Source organism: Diplotaxodon limnothrissa, linkage group LG11, assembly GCF_057381915.1.
Source record: "Diplotaxodon limnothrissa isolate DT_005_m linkage group LG11, D_limnothrissa_male_GT1.1, whole genome shotgun sequence".
Taxonomy (NCBI): domain Eukaryota; kingdom Metazoa; phylum Chordata; class Actinopteri; order Cichliformes; family Cichlidae; genus Diplotaxodon; species Diplotaxodon limnothrissa.
The window spans coordinates 36,862,672-36,886,490 of NC_140606.1; the positions used below are offsets into that span (position 1 = coordinate 36,862,672).

Sequence of the window (23,819 nt, forward strand, 5' to 3'; positions counted from 1 at the left end):
GCTTTTTGTTAAAATTAGGTGACACAAATATGGCAGCATTGTCTTGATGATAATTTCAGTTTCCTGTTGACGTTTTCTCTCTAGTTGTCTGTTGCATATTCATAGTGGTGGGAAGCACCACACTGACTCTGCTCAAAGAGTCTGAAACCACATCCTTAGTCACGCTTGTGACTATGACGCCCGACAGCCTCAGCTTTGTTCCGCTTGGCGTGCTCACACAGACATCAGCGCATCTGTGACTCTGACGCTTCGCTCACCGGTAAAGTTGCTGGAGTTTTAATTAGAATACGGTAAGATCATAATTTATTTTTCTCAGTGAAAAACTGAAAATGCCAAGATTATGATCATCCAGTATTAATTTGATTATTTTTGGATTTAGAATTTGTTAAGAAAAGTATACGGTGTAGTGTTCTTGCTAAACCTGACGCTCATCTCGTCGGATATTCATTTTTAGCCACTTACTCACTTTGTCCAAGTTTAGAAGTCAGTTACAAAAAAGCTATTTATTTATATCTTTTTAAAACACTTTTTTTCTGCCACACAACCACAGCTTTTTCTAAATTCTTCTGTGTTTAATGCAGCTGTTAGCAGCGGGTGGCCCCATGGCTCCCCAACATGTGTTCTTTTTCTTGCTGTGGTGCCTCGCTCTTTTCCTTCATGGAGGTAAGCAAGCTCTTTGTAATCTTTTTGTTTTCTTACTTCATTGATTTCTGTAGTTATTGATCCATTTATTGTATTTCGGATGCGCTGACTGTACGCTGTGGGTTTGTCTTGTCGTGGTTTTTGTGGCTACATTTTTTATTAAAATTAATTTCTTCAATTGAGTAAAACTGAGTAAAACTGCAAAAAAAGAAATGCTTTGATTTTGAAGAATATTGTTAAACTGGAAAACTAATAAATGTTAATGTTTTTTTTTAGCATCTACATCATTTTGCAATGTCACCTGCTGGACAGACTACGATGAGTTGTTGAACTGTTCGTGCGCAGCCTCTGTGCCGATGAATCCCCTTAACATCAGTGTCATTTGCAGGTAAAAGTTGCAGTGTGGCTATTTATGCAAACACTTTGTGGAGGCTTGTTTGAAATGATTGATTGGTTTATGCATTACCAGCTTCAGTAACTTTTTTATGGTATAGATGTGTTGTCAAATCGTCCAGTTTTAGTGCATAAACTGATTTTCATCTGTTTGCCATAGTTGGCATGAGGAGCTGATCGACCAGTGTTGCATTTATACCAGTGTTTGTGAATTAAATACAACAATAATAGGCTATCTTAGACTTTATTTCTTGGTCAATCCAACCACAAGTGGACACATCAGAACTTTCTTGTGTCTATATCATTTGGGTCCAAAATTCCCTGACTTTTGGTGTCATTTCAACTAGAAGGTTGAGGATCTCCCCTGCACACTTTGCTTAGGGAGAATTATGCAAAAAAGTTTTCCCATCTAATGTGTGTGTAGCCCTACAGGCCACTCCAACTGGTGACACTGACATCGCAATTTGTGACTTGCAATAGGGTGCAGGAGATGCCAATGAAGGACCACCACGTCCTGCACTGATGACGTATTTTGTTGTTGGGGTCTCGTTGGGGACACATCAGGACACATTAGCTTTTAGTCTACAAAGCAACCCTTACTTAGCCTATTGGTGGTTGTTTACACTTGCACGAACAGCCGTCTCCGTGTGAACTGATTGCCCAAGATGGGTTTAAAACAAGTGTAAGCCTTTAATCGTTATCTGTATGTCACAGAAAACAGGTGGCACGAACAAACATTTTTAGATTTATGTCTCATTAAAGAGACAGTATGTAGCATACAGTGTATGTACCAGAGAGACAAACTGCACTCCCTGGCGGCGACACTGTTTCAACACCACTGAAGTTTTAATCGCTTTAGTTCATATTCATTATATTTATTAAATATTTAGCGCTCCTCAGTTGATCAGTTGATGCTTTTCTTTTTCATATATGATAATACAAATAAAAAATGTTTGGGTTTTTAAAAATCACTTTAAATATTTAACAGTGGGCTTCAAAAAATGTTAATGGGCTAATGAATATTTATGTTTTTATTCAGGTGTATTTTGCTTATAGAAATATTAGCGCATGACTGAACCACCTGCAAATCATCAGGACACCATTAAAAACAGTCAGTTTTGTTTTTTTAGGGGTGAAGATGAAGACGTTGATGGCAGCTGTGTTATCCGACCGCCTCAGTCCTGGTGTCAAATTGATAAGCCCTTTATTGATGTTGCATCAGTTGGAACAGTCTGCAGCACGACAGTCAGTGAAGAAGGCAGCTCATTCATAAATGAGTCATCCAGCTGGAACCTGAGTGAAGTGGGTAAGTAAAACTGATAACTCCTCAGTCTGACATTTCACTATTTGTCATCTCTGCTGAACACATAAAAAAGTCATCAAAACTGTTACAGAAAACAGCCTGTTGGTCCTCCAGTGACATTTCAGTCGCATCAAAATGTGTGTTAAAGACAAATTAAGGCATGTTAAATATGTTCCCTATTTTGGTTATTGATCACCCTCCATACATTAAACAATTTTCAACACAGATTGAGAGTTCAGAAAATCCAGAAGTTACAAGAATCATTCTGGCAACTTTCCCAATTTACCCGAATTGTTGTTTGCCGGTGAATGCCCACCTGTCTGTTTTATACTCGAAATTAAAACAAAAGCTAAAAATAATGTTCAGCTGCCATTTCTGGGCATGCACACATTTTCATAATATTCCCCTGGGGCTTTGTTTTCACAGTGAAACTTAAGCCTCCTTTAAACGTTCAAGTTGAAAACGCAGCGGAATTCTACAACATAACCTGGAGCCATGACAGCGCTGCCGCCGACCGCCTCAGATACAGAGTCCGCATAAGAACGAGCGAAAACTTGTTGAAGGTAATAGCAATATAAAAACCAATAACTTGGACGTGAGATTGAAAAAAACATTACTGTGAAATTTCTCAAAAATTCTCACAAAATTCTGATGTTTTTTTATTTTGTTCCTAACAGGATCCAGTTTTCTCCAAGGAAAGAGTGTCAGAAATGCAAATTCTGATAAACCACAATGAACTACAACCACATACCAATTATACTGTGGATGTTCAAGCCACATTTTGTCCTACATATGTCCTTCAGGGTCCATGGAGTGAATGGAGTTCCACTACAAACTGGAAAACAGAGGCGTTAAATGTCAAAGGTAGCCTTAATGTTCAAAGTAGCATCAATATTGAAGGTGAAAACTTATCCGAATTTATTTGAAAGTGTTTTATGCGTTTACGTTCTGCATGTGTCTTCGTGCATACACTTCAGTAACAGGAAGGGTGTCATTTGTTTGTCTAAGACTAAAAATTTTAAATGCCTTCTTTCCAGGTACTTGGTGGCACATCTTCCTGCCCATCATTATGGTCTTCTTTTTTTGCCTGTGTCTGTGTTATTCACAGAAAACGTAAGTATTTGAAACACTGTTTTGTTTGTCTTTTCTTTTTTAAACCCCAGCAAACAATCACGATTAAAAACGTAATCGTTTGCATTGTCAGATTTCCGCTGAAACTTCATTAATTGCACAAAAAAGAAATAACTCAGCAGAGTTGAAACAATTTAATACTGGAGGTCAACAGTAACGCTTCCAGTAAATGATTAACAAAGCTTTAATCTGCATTTTCCTGGCATCACCTCCCACATATAGAAAAACCACTGCAGCATGTACGTGTGCAGCTCTTGCACTGAAAAGGCTAGCAGACATAGGAAGTTATGCAGAGCATCAGTGTCAGAGAACCGAGAACACCTCGCTTATCAAGTGCACACGGTTACAAGAAACCTACACAAGTTCACAAAAGCACATGAACTCTGTGCTTACATTTGTTCTGTTTGTTTTTTTTGCTTTCTCTTTCTTACCTGTTTCAAATAATGATGATGAAATGTTCTTCTCAGTGGAGTGATCACACCTTTTGATATTGGGTTTTTGAAATTATTCTAACGCATCTCTCTCGGGTACAGATGAATGGCTAACACTGTGCCAGTGGCTAACACAGTGTTAGCCACTGGCACAGTGTTAGCCACAGCTGAAAGTGATTCTACACTGATAAACCTTGAACGATCAGTTTTAGTAGAAACTGTTTCAGGGACAAACTGTTGGATTCAGCTTTGTTTATTTTAAACCTGTGGCTTGTTTTATACCGAAAAATGCTCCAAGTGACACGACATGTGTCACATGTCATAATTATTGCAGAGAGCTCTATAATAAAAAAAGTCCTTTGTTATCATTCCAGCCCAGAGAATCATCTCAGTTTAGGCAACAAACAACGCTGAAACGTGCGTCAAAGTTTTCCTCGTCTTACGGCGGTAAAGAATCCTTTCAAAGAATAAATCTAAATCCAGACAAGGATTAGTCGGGTCATGTCGCAGCGCGGTTAACAACTTTCAAGTGTTCATTTCATAGAAAGGAAAATTTTCTCTACTACTAATAAACTTATCATTTTGTCTTATAGATAACAAATAGTCAAATAGCAAGATGTGACTAATGAATTCTGCTTAACTCTGTACAGTCTTTCACATGACATCTGTTGTGTTATCAGCATTTCTAGTTTGTAGCTGTTGCCTTTGACCACAGCTTCATAACTGCTCAGCTCACGTACTGAAAACGAAAATCACCTCCATAAGACGTGACACTGAGCTATAAATGTCATTTTCCCTTCTCTGCCTGTTGTTTGGTTTTAAAATCATTTCACATTTGTCTCAGGTATTGGCAGAGAAAACTTCAGGTGATTACGTACATCCCGAGGCCAGATGAGTTTTTCAAACCCCTGTATCACAACTACGAAGGGAACTTCAAGGTAAGACAGCAAAACAAGGTCACTCATTGCGTTTTTGTGTAATTTCCAAATTAAGCCAGCAGGTGCTGCCACAGGGGGGACTTTCTGCACATCTGGACCCTGTTTTGTGGGACTTTCCCCAGACTTCACACTAAGGGACTCCGTGATGTGAATGAGTCAGTGTGTAGGGGCTTCAAGAACCTTTTCAGATATCAGTATGAAATCTTGTGGGTTGATATTTGTGTATAAAAGTCAAACCTGTTCCACCCCAGTGGAAAATACCACCGGTGAATCTATTTTGATCTTTGATTTGACATAGTATTAGACTAAAAACAGCCTGCTCTTCACCTGAAAGGCACACAAGTGAAAAGGTTGTGGTTTGCACTTTTGAAATAGTTTTGCTGTTTCTTTATGAATCGCTTCATCTTCTATTACCCTGTGTATTTACCCTAATGTGATTTATGCTATTTTTCTTTCTAAGCTTAGGGAAATGTTGATCGTTATTTCTCCCTTTTCTTTATGTTAACTCATTTCAAATCCAAGCGGATAGAGTCTGCACTGTATTTCTAAATAGCTGGGTTAAAATGTCTCTTACATAAAGCACCTTATCATGTCTGCTTTTGCTTCTCATTTGCTGCTTCTTTAGAATAAAAACAATCCAGTACAGCAGCTTCACCACATCTCGCTTATAAAGGAGTGTAGAGCACATTGAAAGAACCTGCTAGTATAATTTAAACATACCTTTAAAATAGACCTTTTACCGCAGAACGGTTCTTCCATTGCAAATGTTCCACATCCCCAGAAAGTATAAAATTAGCCCCGCAGCAATCTTGGTGACAGACCAAAAAAAACCCACACCTCCGCCTCAGTTCTCACTCTAGTTGATGAATTTCACCCGAGTACGAGCAACAAGTTGAATTTATTAGCTTTGGCCATGAATGCAGTTGCACACATTGTTCAGTAGAGTGCGCTGCTGCAGCAAATGTCAGAAACAACATCAGGCAAGAGGAGATTATTCTTACTTGGTTTGATAAACAGTAATTCTTTTATTTAACTTTGAGGAATGTAGCTGATAACATACAAGATATAGTAGTTTAAAATTACAACTTTTAAGTTACTGATTTAAACCCATTTTTACAGTTACTTTTGTTTTGGAAACAGAGTCAATGTTGACTGCATACTGTCCCACTGTAACTCTTTATTTGGCACCAGTTCTTATCAGAAGGTGGCAGTATTGTTATTGGTAATTGAACCTTTTTCGGGGGGGCTTAAAACACACTTTACTGCAAACCACATTCACCTATTCCCACACGCTTTCATAAAGAATGCCTAGGGTGCTTTAAGCACCAAACAGAGTTGATTATTTTGCTCAAGGAACATTTGAGGAGTGGGGCTTTGCACTGCTTCCCTTCTAATTGTTGGGTAACCCACTCCACCGCCACTTACCCACTTTAAGTTCTTAAAAACAATCTTTGATTTTAAAGACAGTGTAGTCTTTTTCCTTTCTTTCCGTCCTTCTTTTTTTTGACTCTGTATTACGTCTTTCTCTCAGATATGGTTGTAGTTTGTTTGCAGTGTCTTTCACCCTTGTGGTGCAGAGTGCTTCCTTTCTCTCAGCGATTTTAAAAACATTGTTGTGCTGAAGAGCTTTTTTTCCAGGATGTGGTGGCCTATGCTTTGAGAAACTGATTCATGCTTATCTGGCCATCAGCTTGCTGCAAGCCAGTGGTAATTGCAGAAAGTTTACACCTCATTGCCACATATGGGTTGCTGTAAAGGAATGTGCATTTTAAGAAAGAGATATACTTTAGTAGTGCATTAAAGTAAGAATCACTAATATTTTCTTAGAGGATAGGACATATATGCTCCTTTTGAGCTACTCCTGCAGTCTTTCCACATGCGACTAGTCACAGCTTAATTCCTGTTTGTCTAGTTTGCTAAAAAAATAATGATTTCTAATGGCTAAAATGTCAGATATTTTCAAACTGTATTTGTATTAGTAGGAACAAAAAATTTCAGGACCTGTACCATTTTAACATTTCTGGTCCTGGCACTAACAGTTAAATCTTTTGATCCTGTGAAAGCCCCAGACACTTAGGTACTTGTCCGGATGTCTCAACCACACTTGCAAAAGAACCTAAGATAAGGACAAGGTTCTCAACATTAAAGCGAACTTGTTTTGCTTTTTTAAAAGGTGATTTTTAATTAAGTATTAGTTCTTTGGTAAAACATGGTAACAGTGAAAATACTGAAATCCATTATCTACCACAAAAGTCAAATGAACTGATATTTCCGCCAGCAGTCTGGCAGCTTTGCTCTCCTCTGGGACCTCCCCATCCTTCCACATACATACACTGAAAGCTGGAGGTGGGGAGAGAAACGGCAAGACCCCCACACATTAGAGCAATGATAATAGATATGATATTCAAATGCAAACACTTCCTGAGTGGAAAAGTGGATGTAGTGGGTTGTAAAGCAGCTTCTGCACGACCTTTTGGATGTGCAGAAGGGTAGCAGCATGCTTGGCAGGCACTCACACTGCAGCCAGTGAATGACACTGTTAGGAAAGAGAGAAAGACTTTTAATTCTCATGCAAATCATTTGGTGCACACTGTTTCCTTGAGAAGATGACAAAGCACACTCTTAAACATTCAGCTGACACTTTTTTAGCATTTCTTTAGTCCAGCATTTTGATGTTTCCCCCTTTTTTTTTCTCTTACAGGAATGGGTGAAGCCTGTATTCAGTGAATATGATTACCTGAGGATCAGTCCAAATGTTCAGATGATGAGTGAGAAGCAGCATGACATACTTCACTGGAGCGACGAGAAGCAGCGAGACAATGAGGACAACGAGACGAATCAAGGTGGCGACATCCACCACATGCTGCAGCCTCACAGCAACATGCTGCTGCACTTTCCAGACGGTGACAGTTCACAGGGCAACAGCCACTCCACTGGACACATCTCCATCCATACTGTAACCTTATCTGGAGAAGATTTTGATGAGGAAGTTACATCACAGAGCTCCCTCAGAAGTTACCAAGATGGAGCAAGCTTGGGTTCCTTTGAGGAAGACAACAGAGAGCATGCCAGCTATGCTTTAGAGGAGCCTCACATGTCCAGGATGAACAGACAAAGTGGGGTATTACCACAGCATGAAAACCGCATATCCAATGACCTACTAGTGGAAAACCTAAACTTCCAGCCTCATGATCAGTTTAATGAACCAGAGAGGGTATCCCTTGACTCGTTTGAGCAGTCAGAAGATGGCTACCCTCATGTGGACCTGGACACAATTGATAGTGGTTTTGGGGAGTGTGGCAGCCCCGGAGCATCAGACTCAAATACAGCAGATCAGATCAACTCTGATTTATTTCATCAGCACACGAACTCAAATTCAAATTATGTTAAGCAGTGGATGATAATGTAGCACTATTCAAGAAGACTCAAGCCACCTGGAGAATGAACTCCATGAATCACAATGATTCAAAGTCGACTGACTGCTACCGTTTCAGATTGTTGGGCTGTGGGGCACACGTTTATTTAAGACTTGGATTTGTTGATGATATTTGAATTAGAAAAAGAACCTAGTTGAGTGGTCATGCTGTAATGTTGTGTATTTTTTATAGTTGAATGTTTTTTTTCTTGCACTATAGTCTTGTTCCGTTATTTTAAAAGAACAGCTCCAAGGGAGAGGAGAGAGAGAGAAAGAGACTCTATGCCTGAAAATATCAGTAGATAAAAATAAATGAAATAAATAATATTTAATAAAAATACAGTGATTCTGTGAAATGCAAATTCATTTACATACATACTTATAAGTGTTGATTTAATTTAATAATAAAATGCTGCAAAAGTCTGATTAGTTCCATGCTGACTCAACAGAATTTAACAAATCCTCAATCAAAATTCTGCTTTGATTTAGATTGCCTGAACATTTTTTGAAATCCAATTATTTTCTCATGGTCATGCATGCTTTGTTAGTTTGTTACTATCAAAGCATGGTTTGTTAGCATGCATGCTGCCTTATCAAGATATTGATAATGTCTGTTTTCCTTGCAAATGCATTTTGGCAGAAACCACTGAAAGTCATGCTTTGTGCAATGTCAGACAAAAGTGCAAATTTGGAGCAAAATGTTATCTGAGGATGATTATTTCACTGGTCTTCATCTCATTCATCAGCAGGAAGGAGACAAATGCGTCAGAAAAACTTCATCTCCTGTTGTAAAGAGTCTGCTTGTGTGTCTTCTTTCTTCAGACATTGTGTTTCACTTGAAAGTGTTAAATGTAACTTCATCCATATTTAAAACAGTTTAAAACATTGATCAGTAAAATAAAAGTGTCAACACAATCAATGAATAATAGATGAGATGTTCTATGGTAAATGTTTTTGCATTGTTACGGAGATGTCATTGCACCTCAAAATTTAATATTGTGTCAATTTTGCATCATACAAAGTTTAAGCATGAAAGTGCAAATTTTCTCAGACATAAGTCTGAAAAAATTTGTAATACATGTTACTAAATTTTTTTAGTATCTTCTGCAAAAATGTATTGGGTTAAAGTAAATATCTAGATAAAGTTGATTAATAGTGCAAATTCATGGTTTGCAAATCACTGTGACATTGTGTAACTTTTAACTGATCAAGACGGAATCAAATAAGTTAGAAAGGATATTTAAAGATGAATTATGCTGCGATCACAATATTGCTTTAGCATGTCATCTTTTAGCATCCATATAATTTTCACATTCTATCAGTGATAGCCTTGAGGCGCTTTTTACTGTGACATAAAGACCCTGCAATATTAGAGAACAAGCCCCAACCATCAGAAGGTCCCCTATGAGCATCAATTAGAGACTTTGTGAAATAAGAACTCCTTTTTATTGACAGCATCTCCAGCAGCACCAGGCCAGAAAGGGCCAGCCAGAAAGAAAAACAACTTAAAACTAGAGAGTGAGATTATACAAATGCTACTGGCATGCAATAGTTGCATATAATGGGGCTACAGATGTAAGGTACTTGCAGTCATATAGCTCTTTTCTGTTCTTATTGACCACTCAATATTTGGAATGGTAAATGGACAGATTCTTATTTAGCTCTTTTCTACTCTCCCAGAGCACTCAAAGCACTTTATAACACATGCCACATTCACACGCATTCATCAGAGAGCAACTTAGGATTGCTTAGGTTAGTGACTTGCCCAAGGATATTTGGCATACAGACTTGGGGGAGCCAGGGGTTGAACCACCAGCCAAAGAGAGCTCCCGAGCTACAACCACCCCAGTGGACTGCAAGTCAAGGTGAGAAGGCTCCTGGTTTGACCCCGGCTGGGGTCTTTCTGTGTAGCAGTGGTACAACATTTTCTACCACCTTGCCACTCGAGAGGGAAGTAGGCATGAGTGGAGTAAGGCTTGGTGCATCATGGTCCCCAGTAACTGAGAAGCGTAACTTTGGGATGGTTCAGGGTCAGTTGATCCATTTACATATCTACTATTTGCTCGATGATATTCGAATGCAGTTAATAGGCTTGAAAACTAAAATAATACTTTATACACAGAGTTTTGTGTTGGTCATCCCATGAAAAACCTTTACAAGTCAGCTGATTTTTATTTAATGTTTTTGTACAATAGCTTTATTGAGTGTACCCATGTAAACATTTACCTCCACACTAAATATTTTGAGTTACAGGTTCTGAAAGTACATGTGAATGGGTCAAATTTTTAAAACAACTCTTGATAAGTACAGGAGACTTTTCAGGGCTGAGAAACACTCTGTTTAAAAGAAAAACAGTGCAACCAAATTTACACCCACTCCAAGTATCACAATCTGAAGCCAAAATCTTGTTTCTGTTCAGCACGATTATTTCTGTAACCGACACTGAGCATCAACATCATGTATATCATAATAGTTTCAGAATCAAAACATAACCAGTTTTTTAGATTTGTGAGGGGTGGACTAGCAAAGCAAGCACTGGTATTATAAGAGATAAGATAAGATAAGATAGAACTTTATTAATCCCTCGGGTGGGTTCCTCTGGGAAATTCGACTTCCAAAAAAGCACAGCAACGACCGAAGTTACAGTTACAGAATTGTTATATATATATATATATATATATATATATATATATACACACACACACACACACACACACACATATAAATACAGAGACAAATATAAATAAAATATACGAAGGGGATAAATAGAATAAATAGGAATAAAAAAAAAAATACAAGTGAATTGCACATTTCAAGTATTGAGTCTATTGCACTGTTGACTATTTACAAAAGTATTGCACAAGGTATTGTACAGTGAGGTGAAGAGGCACTACAGCTTAGTTGTTCCCCCCTCCTTTGTCCTCCTGTCTCCCCTCCCTCTCCCCTCCAGAGAGGAGTTAAACAGTCTGATGGCGTGTGGGACAAAGGAGTTTTTAAGTCTGTTAGTTCTTGTCTTGGGGAGAAGCAACCTGTCACTGAACAGACTCTTCTGATTGTTTATGGCCATGTGCAGAGGATGCCCAGCATTGTTCATAATGTCCATCAGTTTCTTTAATGTCCTTTTCTCTGCCACTGTCACCAGAGTGTCCAGCTTCATGCCGACCACAGAGCTAGCCTTCCTGATCAGTTTCTCCAGCCTGCATGAGTCCCTCTTTGCTGTGCTGCTCCCCCAGCACACCACAGCATAGAAAAGTACTCCAGCAACCACCGACTGGTAAAACATCCTCAGGAGCTTCCTGCAGATGTTAAAAGACCTCAGCCTCCTGAGGAAGTACAGTCGGCTTTGGGCTTTTTTATACAGGTGCTCTGTGTTGCATGACCAGTCCAGTTTATTGTCCACCCACAGCCCGAGGTACTTGTACTTGTTGACCACCTCCACCTCCTCCCCCTCTATCTGAACCGGCAGTGGACCTTCTCTGGACCTCCCGAAGTCCACAACCAGTTCCTTAGTCTTTGAGGTGTTGAGTTGCAGGTGGTTTGTGTGACTCCATGCGACAAAGTTCCTCACCAGACTTCTGTACTCCTCTTCCTGATCATCCCAGATACACCCCATGATGGCCGTGTCATCTGCAAACTTCTGAATATGGCATAATTCAGAGTTGTAGCAGAAGTCAGAGGTGTACAGGGTGAAGAGAAGAGGGGACAGCACAGTTCCCTGTGGTGCTCCTGTGCTGCTGACCACAGTGTCAGACGTGATCATTTACTGGAGCCGACTTCAAAAAGTGTATTTCTGAGTATGAGCATGTCGTACTTATATGTTACAGCAATTATATATGAGAGTAATGTTTGGTAAAGTGAGTACAAGAGACACCACCTTTAGCAAAAGGTAAGCCGAGCAGGTAATGAAGCAACAATTGTGAATTCACCATCTAATGGTGCACACTCTTCTGTGTGTTCAAATTGCATTCAGGATTTTCTCTGTGCATTTATCAAATCAGAATGAGTGATGGACATTAAAAGTGAAGTAAGTGAGGGAAAGGAGAAAACATGTGTGACCATAGTCAGTCTAATAGTTGCTTCAACAGGACTTTTGGACCTGGAATCCACAAGTGGGGATAGGTTAACTGCATCAAAACATCTCAGTTTAGTCTTCATGATTAATTTGACACATTACATCCTTTAAACATAATCTCTGGCTCTCTTCCACAGCACGTCTTCCTTCTCTCACCCCAACCGGTCGCAGCATATGGCCCCTCCCTGAGCCTGGTTCTGCCTGATGTTTCTTCCTGTTTCAGTTTCCTTCCCACTGTCGCTAAAGTGCTTGCTCAGAGGTGGTCTCATGATTGTTGGGTTTTTCTCTGTATGTATTATTACAATACACAGCCCCTTGAGGTGACTGTTGTGAGTTGGTGCTGTATAAATAAAATTGAATTGAATTGAATTAAACTTTCACCTGAGGCCACAAGTGAGTGAAGGATAATAAAACCAATAAAGATTCTGAATTATCATTGCCGTAATTGCACGTGTTTTCTTTATCAAACACCTGGAAAAATATGTGAACTACTGATATTTTTAAAAATGCATTTAAAAGTTGTTCAAACTTTACCCTGGAGGTTTTCTTTTGTTTTTTTTTAAAGAATGTGCTCACAGTATCTTAATTTTTACATTTAGCTGCATTCACACTGTTACTTCTGTTTATTATGAACATTTCTGACTTTTCAATAAATATTATTTACCTTTTATAACATAATGAATTAACAGCAAGGCAAAGAAGGCAAGAAGAAATTGTTAACAACCATCAATAAACAGCTGCTATAAGAGAGCTGACTTCACATTCTGATTCATGAACCTTTTTCTGAAAGAAAATCAGGAAGGAAAAACTGGGAAAGTGTGACTAATTATTAGTGCCACATTAAGAAAAAAATGTTGTCCCTTTTGAAATTTTAAAGTTAAACATGAAATGGTGTTTTCAGAGAAAAGAGGGGAGGCTATTTTGAGGAAAGAAAGTAAAAATATGGAGATTACAGTTGTCCTTTCAACCCTAACAAATGCCACGGCTTGAATAACCTCTACAAAAAGACTTGTGTCCATCTTATTGTGTCTTGTGATACATACATCCCCTTTATTTGTTGTTGGCCAGAGGGGCCGATGGCGCGATATGGCAGCCTCGCTTCTGTCAGTCTGCCCCAGGGCAGCTGTGCCTACAACTGTAGCTGCCTCCACCAGTGTGTGAATGTGAGAGTGAATGAATAGTGGCATTGTAAAGCGCTTTGGGTGCCTTGAAAAGCGCTATATAAATCCAATCCATTATTATTATTATTATTATTTATTGCACTAGGGTGTAACCATCAATATTAATGCAACTGTCCATTGTCAGCGACATCAACGCTCTCGTTCAGAACTGAGGAGAAAAAGTCAAAAATATCCACTTTTTGTTTTCTTCCACTGTAGGTCCAGATTTTCTGTTCCAACACATTTACAATGAAGCTGAATTCACTTAACATTACAGGAAGTCTGGTTCAGCGCTCTAATTAAAAAGTCCTATTCTGATTCTATGAATATTATGGCAACACAGAGTTTAGATGGAGCCTAAGGATGGGTGAGGGGATTCACCCAGTACTAACTACCCTGTTACCTACCCTGCCCCTATGGTAAAAATGAGCAGAGAAAAAGTCAAAAATAATAAAACCAACTTGTAGGTCCACTATGGTTGGGTGGTGGTGGCTCCTCTGGCACTACCTGTTGGCACTACCATTTCTAACTACGGACCTCAGGGACTGAATCTTCAGATGATGTCTTCTGCTCATCGCAAGAACTAGATGAAAAAGCACAGCAAATGCCCATTTGCCTCCCCATCTCTCTTTCCTATCTTGACGGTCACCGATGTCACCTGATATCCAGCCACACTCTATCATCACCTCCATCTTCGACCTTTCACTTCTAACTAAGGCAAAGGTTGCTTCATTGATATTACGTCATTACGTTTTACTCTTTTCCATGTTATACTTAACATAATTCGTCAAGTCAGTAACTATCAGTCACATATGAATTAGGATTATGTATTATCATTACAACACTTAATACCATTTCTCTTATTCAAAATCATGTATAATGACAGTTTGGCGACAAAGTTCTTATATTTTCACATTCCTGCAGACACACACAAATCTACCAAGGTCACAGCTGGATCCTGTCCACACACAAGATTAAGACATTAGAACAGTGATTTTCGCATTTTACATATTGGCCAAACTTACATTTTGATTATATATTTGATTAAGAATAAAGATGATTTACTATTAACAAATATGGTCGAGGTCGTTTTTAGCATCTGGTATCATTTCAAACATGAAAGTCTGGATGTTGTTTTAGACTCTTAGATGCAGGGAGAGGAAAGCTACAGGGCTTCAGCCACTCTCTGTCCCACCTCTCTCGATGACCTATCTGAAAGTGATACTTAGGTATTTCAGTGATGGAGTGCCTTCAAACAGTGATGTTGATAGCTTTGGTATGACGCTTGACCTTTGATTCTAGTCTAGTGTTTTGATTTTCTGTGGCTCATCTGCATGCATTTGCAAACATGCAAACAAAGCAAAGTTTTTTTTTACATGTACTGAGCGATGTCTGTTTACTGTGAATGTGTCTTTTCTCACAATCTGATGTCTATCAGTTTCCTCTCCATGTCTAGTTCTCATTCCTGGTTTGTGAATTGTTCAACAAATGAAAACCTGCTCTTTGTAAAGTGAACATCCAAGTCTAGAAATAATAAGAAATTAAAGGGAAACCAGTGGAGGATCTCAGTCATCTGTCAGGATTATATAATAAATAAAATAAAGTGTCTAATGTAGAGAGGAGCAAGTGTATTTAAACTTTATAGACAGTTAAAAGAGCTTTTGAATAATTTCCTACAGTTGCTTAGTGCAGCTTCTTTAGCTGTGGGGAAGTGTGATCCATTTTATGTGCTTGACAGCTAGAATCTAATTTTTGGGGAATGCAATTTTTGTTTTCTAACTTCTCCTCTCTACACCAGATAGTGCCAGATAAGTATTCCCAAGAAAACTTAACAAGAAATGCATCTTGGGACTTCCTGTTTACTTTTATTTGTGGTTGTGAAACGGGAATGTTGAGTTTAATTGTTGAATTGTTGTTAAATATGCACATAACTCATTGAAACATATTGGTATAATTGCAGTGCAGTAGTAAAACGTCAGTATTTTAACAAGATGATGTATTTCTGAAATGGATGATACAAAGGACCTGTATGTGCAGCGCGGAGCAGCCATTTTCTGGCGAGGTCATCTGTGTGTTCCGGTATTGCAAGTAAACTGAGATTGATGTGGAATATAAGTGTTTATAGAAAATGTATGTAACACTTCCACATTTTTTAAAGGAGCCTTGTGTGATTTAGCTCTTTGTAATTTGTTCTGCACAGAGAGAGGCCACTGCCGTATTTTTGTGTTTGTATTTTATTTCATTTCCCTTATTCCTCGCACTGGCGCATCTTTTTATTTATCGTTTATCCTGTTACTTTGCCACGTTACCTCTCATACTGTTGATGTTCAGTACAAGTCCATATGGCTGCCGTTTCACAAAAGTGAAGGTCAAAGGACATTTTTGTTTATTCAGTTGCCATTGGCAATAAAAACTGCACATTAAGAACCCCAGTAATTGTGTCCTGTGTGGCTAAGCATTTCCCAGGCTACATTTAAAGGACCTTGTAATAAGAATAAAAAAGAATCTAAATCTAAAGTCCCCGCCAAGCTTGTTTTTACAGTTTTTGCAAACAGCTGTGTTGTTCAAAACTTTTTCCACACCAAATGAGATTTAAATCTTGATAAGGAAAAACGTTCAGAGACAGCCATCCTCTCGAGCCTATCTCTATCAACTTGTGGTTGGTAGCTTCACTGAAGTGTGAGAAACCCAGCAAAAGTCACAAGCAAACCAGTGCAGTAGTTCTCAGATTGGTATTTGTGTTCAGAGCTGTGTCCAGGATCTTCACTTGTTCTAGTGCTTAATTATCATTCTAACATGAAGCATTAATTCTTGTTGGGTTTTTTAGTTCCCATTTATGGGTTTGTAATTGTTGAGCTTTGGATGCCCATTACTTTACTGCACCAGCCCTATTTTGGAGTCTTTGAGTATGTTATAGCTCCCTCATGGTTTCCCTCAGTGTTCTCTCTGTCTCATCTTCCTGCTTCCCCTCTGATGTGGTTCATTCATGTTTCATTCCTTGTTTCATTTATCTAAGCTGTTATTTTCTTGTTTATTTTCTGATAACTACTTTCCTCTTGTGCTTTGTTCAGAGTTTTACTGGAGGTCTGTGCCCGTTCCTTAATCACCGTTTGTGTGTACACCGTCCATTGTTTTATCCTGTTGGTTCTGTGTATCTTTTCTGGTTTGCTCTCTATATTTTGCTGAAGTGTTTGACTTGTTTTATTTTGTTTTTGGACCTTGGACTCATCCTTCAGCTTAATAAAAAGCTTTTTTTTCCTGCATTGGAGTTCCTTATTCTGTAACCTACAGCACACAGAAATTACTTGTTTGGCTCAATATTTGAAACCTTAAACAAGCATAAATTGTAAACTTGTTGCACTACATTATGGAAGACCATCAAACCACCAAAAAGTAAATACATTTAGGAAGAATAATTATCTTTTTTTTCTTTTTTGACAAAGTTGATTTTTAAAAAAAGAAACTTGCACGTGCACTAAAGCGAATAAAAATGCAACCCTAAGTGACATAAAACAATGTCTCTTTAGGTTTTGTATCACGGAAAAAAAAACTTTAAAGAACCGGATAATCTTCAGAGACTGAACAGTTTTATTAGTACAATGAAACTAAATCAAAAGCACGTGCCCAAACCAAGAAGGCAAGAGGGGGAAAAAAACCCAATGACGTAAAAAAAAAAAGACTTCCTGTGATGTGATTGATAAGTTTAAACCTCAGCTCTATGTCTCATTCACCGTCTGAGACATCAGTGGCACCACAGAGCTGAGGTAATGGCACATTTACTAAAATATCACTGAACTCATGTCAGCTGGTGAATTTATTCATTATGAAAAGTTATAAACTTGATGCATTTTATTTGTTATTTTCCTATGACAAGTGTAGTTTACGAAAAGATAAATTCTAATCAATTGTAATATAGATGAAATGGTACAAATTTCATAATACTGAAGAAATAGATACATTGTAATGCAAAATTCAAAGAGGCTTTAAACATATATGTTTTATTCATATCCACAGAACAATACCTGTGTTCAAAAAGACATGAAGTGCTGGCAGCTCCTGTTTGGGCTTTGGTGCTGCGGCATCCTTGCAGTGACCAGCGGGATCGAAGGTATTGCTCATTTGTATGGAGATGTTTTTCACTTAGCTATGGGAAGTCATTAGTAAGGCAGCTTATGGTTTATCTCATCTTGTGGCTGTATCATATCATCCTTTTCTTCCTACTATGATTAACTGCATAGCTTTTAATGTCATACATTCCAGTTGTCAGTAACAGTAGGAGGTTCAGAGGTTATGTTTAAATGTCAAATAGTCACACATGTTAGCTATCATCATATCACATGTTGTTGGTTTTGAGCTTTGATTAATATTTTGATTATTAAATATGGAAAGTAGCTTGATGTTTATCAAGTAAAATTGATTTTTATTTCTATTACTGTGGAGAAATGATGTACTTTTTTACTCTGCTACATATTTGACAGCTGGATATGCTGGTTATTTACCAATCAAGGTTTTAAATAAAAAAATAAATAGAGTGCCTTCTTAAGGATTGAACCTTTTAAGGGAGTGTGCACATGGGATGACTGAGCTGCTAGCAAGAGATTTACCCTCTAAACTGGTGATTATCAAAATTCAATCAATCAAAATTTATTTATATAGCACATTTTAAAGACCGAAGTACACCAAAGTGCTTTCCAGTAAAATCATGATACAGATAAAAAATCACAATATAAAATATAAATTACAGATATAAATAAAATAAATAAAATATAAAATAATTACATAATCTAAATGCAAAGCCAGATGTAAATTACCCTAATTAGCCCTGAATGCCAGGTTAAACAAATAAGTTTTTAGACGTGATTTAAAAGACTGAATGGAATCTGATGCGCGAATATGAAGAGGAAGAGTATTCCATAAGCTGGGTGCAGCAACGGCAAAGGCACGGCCTCCTCTGGTCTTCAGCCGAGACCTAGGTTGCACTAAGAGCAGTTGGCCCGATGATCTTAGTGCTCTCTGAGGGCTATACAGACAGAGGAGATCAGCTAGGTAGTCAGGTGCCATATTGTTTAGGATTTTATAAGTAAACAATAAAATTTTAAAATCAATTCGGTATTTAATAGGAAGCCAATGTAAGTTGGCCAGAACAGGGGTGATAGAATCATACTTTCTATTGCCGGTCAAGAGACGTGCTGCAGCATTTTGGACCAGATGCAATCGCTGAAGAAGAGAAGATTGGAGGCCCAAGTAGAGAGAATTACAATAATCCAGTCTTGAAGTGATGAAATCATGAATGAGTTTCTCCAGATCTTTGCGTGGTATATAAGGTTTAGCCTTAGAAATTAGGCGTAGTTGGTGAAAGCTGGTTTTTACCACAGTAGAAACCTGTTTATCTAGTTTGAAGGAACTATCCATGAAAACTCCAAGATTCCTAACAGCATCAGTGAGGTGGTTAGCAACAGGCCCGAGTGTGCCGGTCAGTTGTCCCAGAGGCATATTTCTATCAAAAACAATCATTTCTGTCTTCTTTTCATTTAAAGTAAGAAAGTTACGTGATAACCAGTCTTTGACATCCCTCAGACAATCAAACAGAGGATGTAGTGAAGATGAAACATCCCCAGTCAGGTGGAGGTAGATTTGAATATCATCAGCATAGCAGTGAAAAGAGACATTATGTTTTTCAAAAATGGAGCCCAAGGGCAGCATGTACAGAGAAAACAACACAGGACCCAATACCGAGCCCTGGGGCACACCACAGCGAAAAAGGGCAGAAGAAGAGGAATATTTTCCCATCATGACAGAGAACGACCTCTCAGAGAAATATGATTTAAACCATGATAGAACATTTCCAACCTTGCCAAAAGGATATCATGGTCAACCATGTCAAAGGCTGAAGTCAAATCCAATAGAATTAAGACCACAGAGCGCCCAGAGTCAGATGATTACAAGGTTAATTGTATAAGGCACAAAAACATAGGAGTATCCAGTGTGTGTTACCTTATCATACACAAGTATAGCATTGAAGTAATCAATACCAGAAACTGTGAAATAATAATTGAATATTTCTTTTCTTCTACTTTTTCTTTTTCTAGCTGATGTACCGTCATGGATGTGTGTGACTGACTATATACACAACATTACTTGTGTCTTCAACAACATCACTGCTATTCCATTGGGAAAGAACAAAACGAACTACAGCCTATATTTCAAGAAGAACTCCGAACACAAGTAAGTTTTTCTTAAATAAATACATAAAATACTTGATTCTTCTTACAGAATTGAAAGTGTGTGTTTCTGCTTCTAAATTCACAAACATGTCCATGTTCTGTTTTTGCTCCAAAAGCCCTTCTTGTCCACTTGTGGTGATGAATCACAGTTACTACTGTGAATGTCAACTCAACAATAAGCCTTGGGCGGATTATAATTCCTATGAAATTGACATTTGTGATGAATCTCAATGCATCAATTTAGAAAATAAATTTAATTTAGCAAATCACAGTAAGTATGAATTACATTTGTAGTTGTTGATTTTGTCTTAATATGTTAATGTGCTTCATTTTTAATGATAGTCTGAAAAAAATATTATGCACCCCCTTGATGCTTAGAGGAACATTTTGATATACCTAAATATGATTTGATTGATATTTCTAATCAGTTCAGCTGAAACCTCCGCCTGAGCTTGTGGTCCAAGAAACAACAGAGACTCTCAACATTACATTTAAAAGTCGATATGATAACCATTTATACCTTGGTGGTTACCTCATGTATGAAATATTACTTCAAACACCTGAAAGCAGTGAGAACAAAGTAAGATGAACTGTTATGTGCAGTATATTTACTAAGAATGTGTTTTATTCTAAAAGAATCAAACAATAATTGTTTCTTTAAACATTTCCACAGACTTTTACGGTTCCACCCCAAAAGAAGTTTGAATCTATTAATCGGAAATTGCACCTGAAAAATAGTGAATATTGCATTAAAGCAAGATATAGACCTCAAACATATAGTGAAACTTGGAGTGAATGGAGTCAACCAACATGCTGGGAAAACAAAGCAGAAGAAGGTAAAGGACACATTTTTCATAAGTAAAAAAAGGCCTCTGTTATCTGGAGCTTTCTAAAAATATGCTAACAGTAAAATTCAACTACATTTGCTTTAGCAATTTTATGACAATGATAAAGGAATGGATTTTTAGGTTTATTTAATGCTATTCATAATCACAAACATAGGTGGGACGCTGCTCGTGTGAAGCAGCCTTTTGTTGTCTTGTGAGGTGTTTTCTCTGAACAATGTTTATCAAAAACAAGTGCTGCTCTCTTCCCTTTCTCTCAGCGCTTTTGTAAAATAGCACAGATACTTGATAGATAATGGACTTGCTGCCATCTTTGTAGTGTGAGTCAATAATTCTGTGTAATTTCAGAACCAGAAACTTTATTATTATTATTGGCCAAATATCTGTTCCCACTGTGTCTGGTTTTGGGAGCTCTGCTGTTTGTATTCTACAGTCCAGCTGCAAGGTAATTCATCTAAGCTTTGGAATGATTGCATGTCTGATGAGGATAATGTGCCTCTTATTCATATTTTGTGTCTGTGTGGCAGGATGAAGATAAAAACTCTGTCCCACACGCCATCCCCGGCTCCTTTCTTTCAGCCTCTGTATCAGCAACATAAAGGTGATCTCCAGGTAAGGAGATAACATGAGTGATTTCTGAAGAAGCTTAATTTTAACTTCTGTTAAAATCAATTAAGTGCAGGAATCCTAACATAAGGGTCACAATGGAAGCACAGTGCAAAATGACACGTTAGAAATGAGATGTAAGAAGACCACATAATTAATGATAGATGTGTATAAGCTTTATACACATCTATCACATAGTAATGATAACTTCACAGTGAATTGGTCAAGGTCCATGGGTAGGCAGATAATCTGCTGTGGTTACCCCTAACAGGAACATCTCTGGCATCCTTATTTATTTGATGTGTCAGTCAAAGACAGCGTTCATAGTGTTTGTGACACTTTAGTAACATTCTGATGCTGCAAAAAATGTGAATACCAGCATATTGTCAAACTAGAAATGCAAACATGCTGAGTTTAGTGTAAGGATGTGTTCTGTCTATCATGTTGACCATCTGGTAACTGGTGATAAAAGAAAGCATTCAGCAAAATAGGATTTTGACAGTTCATCAGTCTTACTGAAATAAACCCAGTTGCTGGTAAGCAAACCCTCAATCGTGTGACGCAGAGCTCCAGATCTTTCAAAGGATAAATAAACTCTAACTACAAGTGACTTTAGATAAAAAGTCGGCGCATCATTAAAACATTCGTCCTGTGCTACCATATTCATACCAAGTTTTATGGCAAATCACACAATTTTTGCTAACACGATTCAGTTAAAAACAGTTCATGGAAGCACAATACTCAACTCTGCACTAGAAATATGAGTTGAAGAGTTCAAGGTAATCCCCTCAGAAGCAGAATGAGACCTTTCAGTCAGAGCAGGAGTGGATGGCCAAATGATAACAAACAGTGCTAAAGCCTCACAAACAAGCATGAGAAGTCTGTTTCTGTTCATGTAGCGGTTCTACAAATGTCCCTCCTTGAGTTAGTTGTTAGACTTTATGATACTGTGTATCTGGCTGCTGTGAGAAAAAGCTTTCCCCGGTCAATAGGACCAGAAATGAACCACTCAAATATGGTTGCAATGACAGATGGTAAAAACTGCAAGTAAAAAAATAAACACCCTAAGTCAAATTTGTAACGGCAGCATGTTACCATGACAAACCATTAAACATCTATACTGCATTGGTGCTTCATATTCTGAGAGTGCAGGTAGTACACAAGTGTGCTTTTTTCTACTGCGTCACACCTGATGCATCTTCATTTTGTTTAATTTGCAGGAATGGCTTTCTCCGAAAGGTAAAAATGTACTAATGCACAAAGCCGATGAGGGCATGATAAGTGATAGAGTGGCTGTTGTGCCAAAACCCAACACGAAGGACCCAGAAGAGACCCAGACCTTCCTAAACCCTCCAGTGATTCAGCTGGCATTCCCTCAGTGCCAGACCTCCTACGTTGGCCTGCCTGGGATGGATATGGCTCCTGCTCCTATAGCTATGGTCTGTCCAGCTAACACCTCTTATACTCAGCTCCCCTGCTCCGTCTGGGAGAGGGGCAGGGAGGCAGAGATTGCCTCCTCTCCACCTGAAGATGTCCTGGATATCAGCTGTGTTGACTCTGGCTGCAGCTTTGAGGATGTGACACAAAGCCCAGAGTGCAGTTTACCAAGCAGTCCTGTTGTTGAGACTCTAGCACCATGTTACTGTAGTGATTACTGCATTCTTAACAAAACAGCTGAAGGTGTTGTTCCTGTTTTACTGTCTAAAGAGAGCAATGTAAAAGTTTCATCTGATTCCCAGCATGAGCGCGAGAGTTAAAGCAGGAAATGGTTCTGTCAGTTTGTTTGGAGCCAGAAAAATTCATAAGAGTGGTGGCACTGACAGCCACGGCTGTAGACCACATGGCAGGAGAGATTCCATGAAGTGGCTTGAAGCTGGCCAGTTCACTTGTTGCAAGTTGCTGTGTGTTCTTGATAGCAGCGGGTTTGTGCTTGAACTTCATACAACATTTACATCTGTTCAAATGTATGTGATTATCATTTTTTATGACAAAAACATAAAAAACACCATATAACACATAGAGTAGGCTTCTGCTTTGGCTGATTTGCATATGTTAACACTTGACGCATTCTGACTGCAGAATGTTAAGACGTGAATGTTTGTGAATTCCACTAGAGCTTTGGATGATATGATTTTCTGTAGCTGTATGGGGAAAGTGTTTTGTTCTGTTTTTTTTTTTTTAATTTAATCTACCTTATTTGCAATATGTTTATACTTTGCATTTAGCTTTTACTAAGAAATCAACAATAAAAGAGATAAAGATCCATATCTATGCTTAAATCAGTAACTTTGTTCTTGTTTTACTGACTTATGAGAGATGTGTTTGGATCTTTCCTGGATCATTATCCATCTCCAAGTTGTTGTGCAGGTGATGCAAATATTCAGTGGAAACGATTGTTTTGAAATTTTCCTAAGGGAACAATAAAGTGTAACCTCAATACGAAAGTTTTACTATTTATTTCTCCAGTCAACATAACCAGTGCTGTTTTTGTGGGTCTTTTAGTCTAAAGCAGCTTTAATTTTTAGCCTGCAGATGACAGTCACCATGGTGGACTGGGATGCTTTGTAACAGCCATGGAAATTGCTTTTTCGTTTTATTCAGCACACATTGGTTTCTTTAACTGTCACTTCTAAGGTGAAGAATGATGTTAAATGTGACA

General features: G+C 38.2%; 2 protein-coding genes across 2 annotated transcripts; both read left to right on the top strand.

Annotated features, from left to right (window-relative positions):
• Positions 1-602: 602 nt before the first annotated feature.
• On the top strand, positions 603-8,247 carry il21r.1 (interleukin 21 receptor, tandem duplicate 1). The gene is made up of 8 exons (XM_085365937.1): positions 603-663; positions 919-1,030; positions 2,166-2,341; positions 2,765-2,901; positions 3,016-3,202; positions 3,376-3,451; positions 4,745-4,838; positions 7,540-8,247. The coding sequence occupies exons 1-8, from the start codon at positions 603-605 to the stop codon at positions 8,245-8,247; spliced, it is 1,551 nt and encodes a 516-aa protein (XP_085222063.1).
• Positions 8,248-17,523: 9,276 nt separating this feature from the next.
• Positions 17,524-22,917, top strand: LOC146623492 (interleukin-21 receptor-like). Its single transcript, XM_085365938.1, has 8 exons — positions 17,524-17,593; positions 19,575-19,710; positions 19,826-19,980; positions 20,138-20,289; positions 20,383-20,545; positions 20,903-20,999; positions 21,082-21,166; positions 22,381-22,917. Exons 1-8 carry the CDS (start codon positions 17,524-17,526, stop codon positions 22,915-22,917), a joined length of 1,395 nt encoding a protein of 464 aa, XP_085222064.1.
• Positions 22,918-23,819: the final 902 nt, after the last annotated feature.

Bases quoted from the DNA above. Each gene is read 5' to 3' on its own strand.
- il21r.1 (XM_085365937.1), top strand. From the start codon at position 603: ATGGCTCCCCAACATGTGTTCTTTTTCTTGCTGTGGTGCCTCGCTCTT. The intron at 2,342-2,764 runs GTAAGTAAAACT...TTGTTTTCACAG, and splicing joins CTGGAACCTGAGTGAAGTGG to TGAAACTTAAGCCTCCTTTA. The intron at 3,203-3,375 runs GTAGCCTTAATG...CCTTCTTTCCAG, and splicing joins AGAGGCGTTAAATGTCAAAG to GTACTTGGTGGCACATCTTC.
- LOC146623492 (XM_085365938.1), top strand. From the start codon at position 17,524: ATGAAGTGCTGGCAGCTCCTGTTTGGGCTTTGGTGCTGCGGCATCCTT. The intron at 19,981-20,137 runs GTAAGTATGAAT...ATTTCTAATCAG, and splicing joins ATTTAATTTAGCAAATCACA to TTCAGCTGAAACCTCCGCCT. The intron at 21,167-22,380 runs GTAAGGAGATAA...TTTAATTTGCAG, and splicing joins AACATAAAGGTGATCTCCAG to GAATGGCTTTCTCCGAAAGG.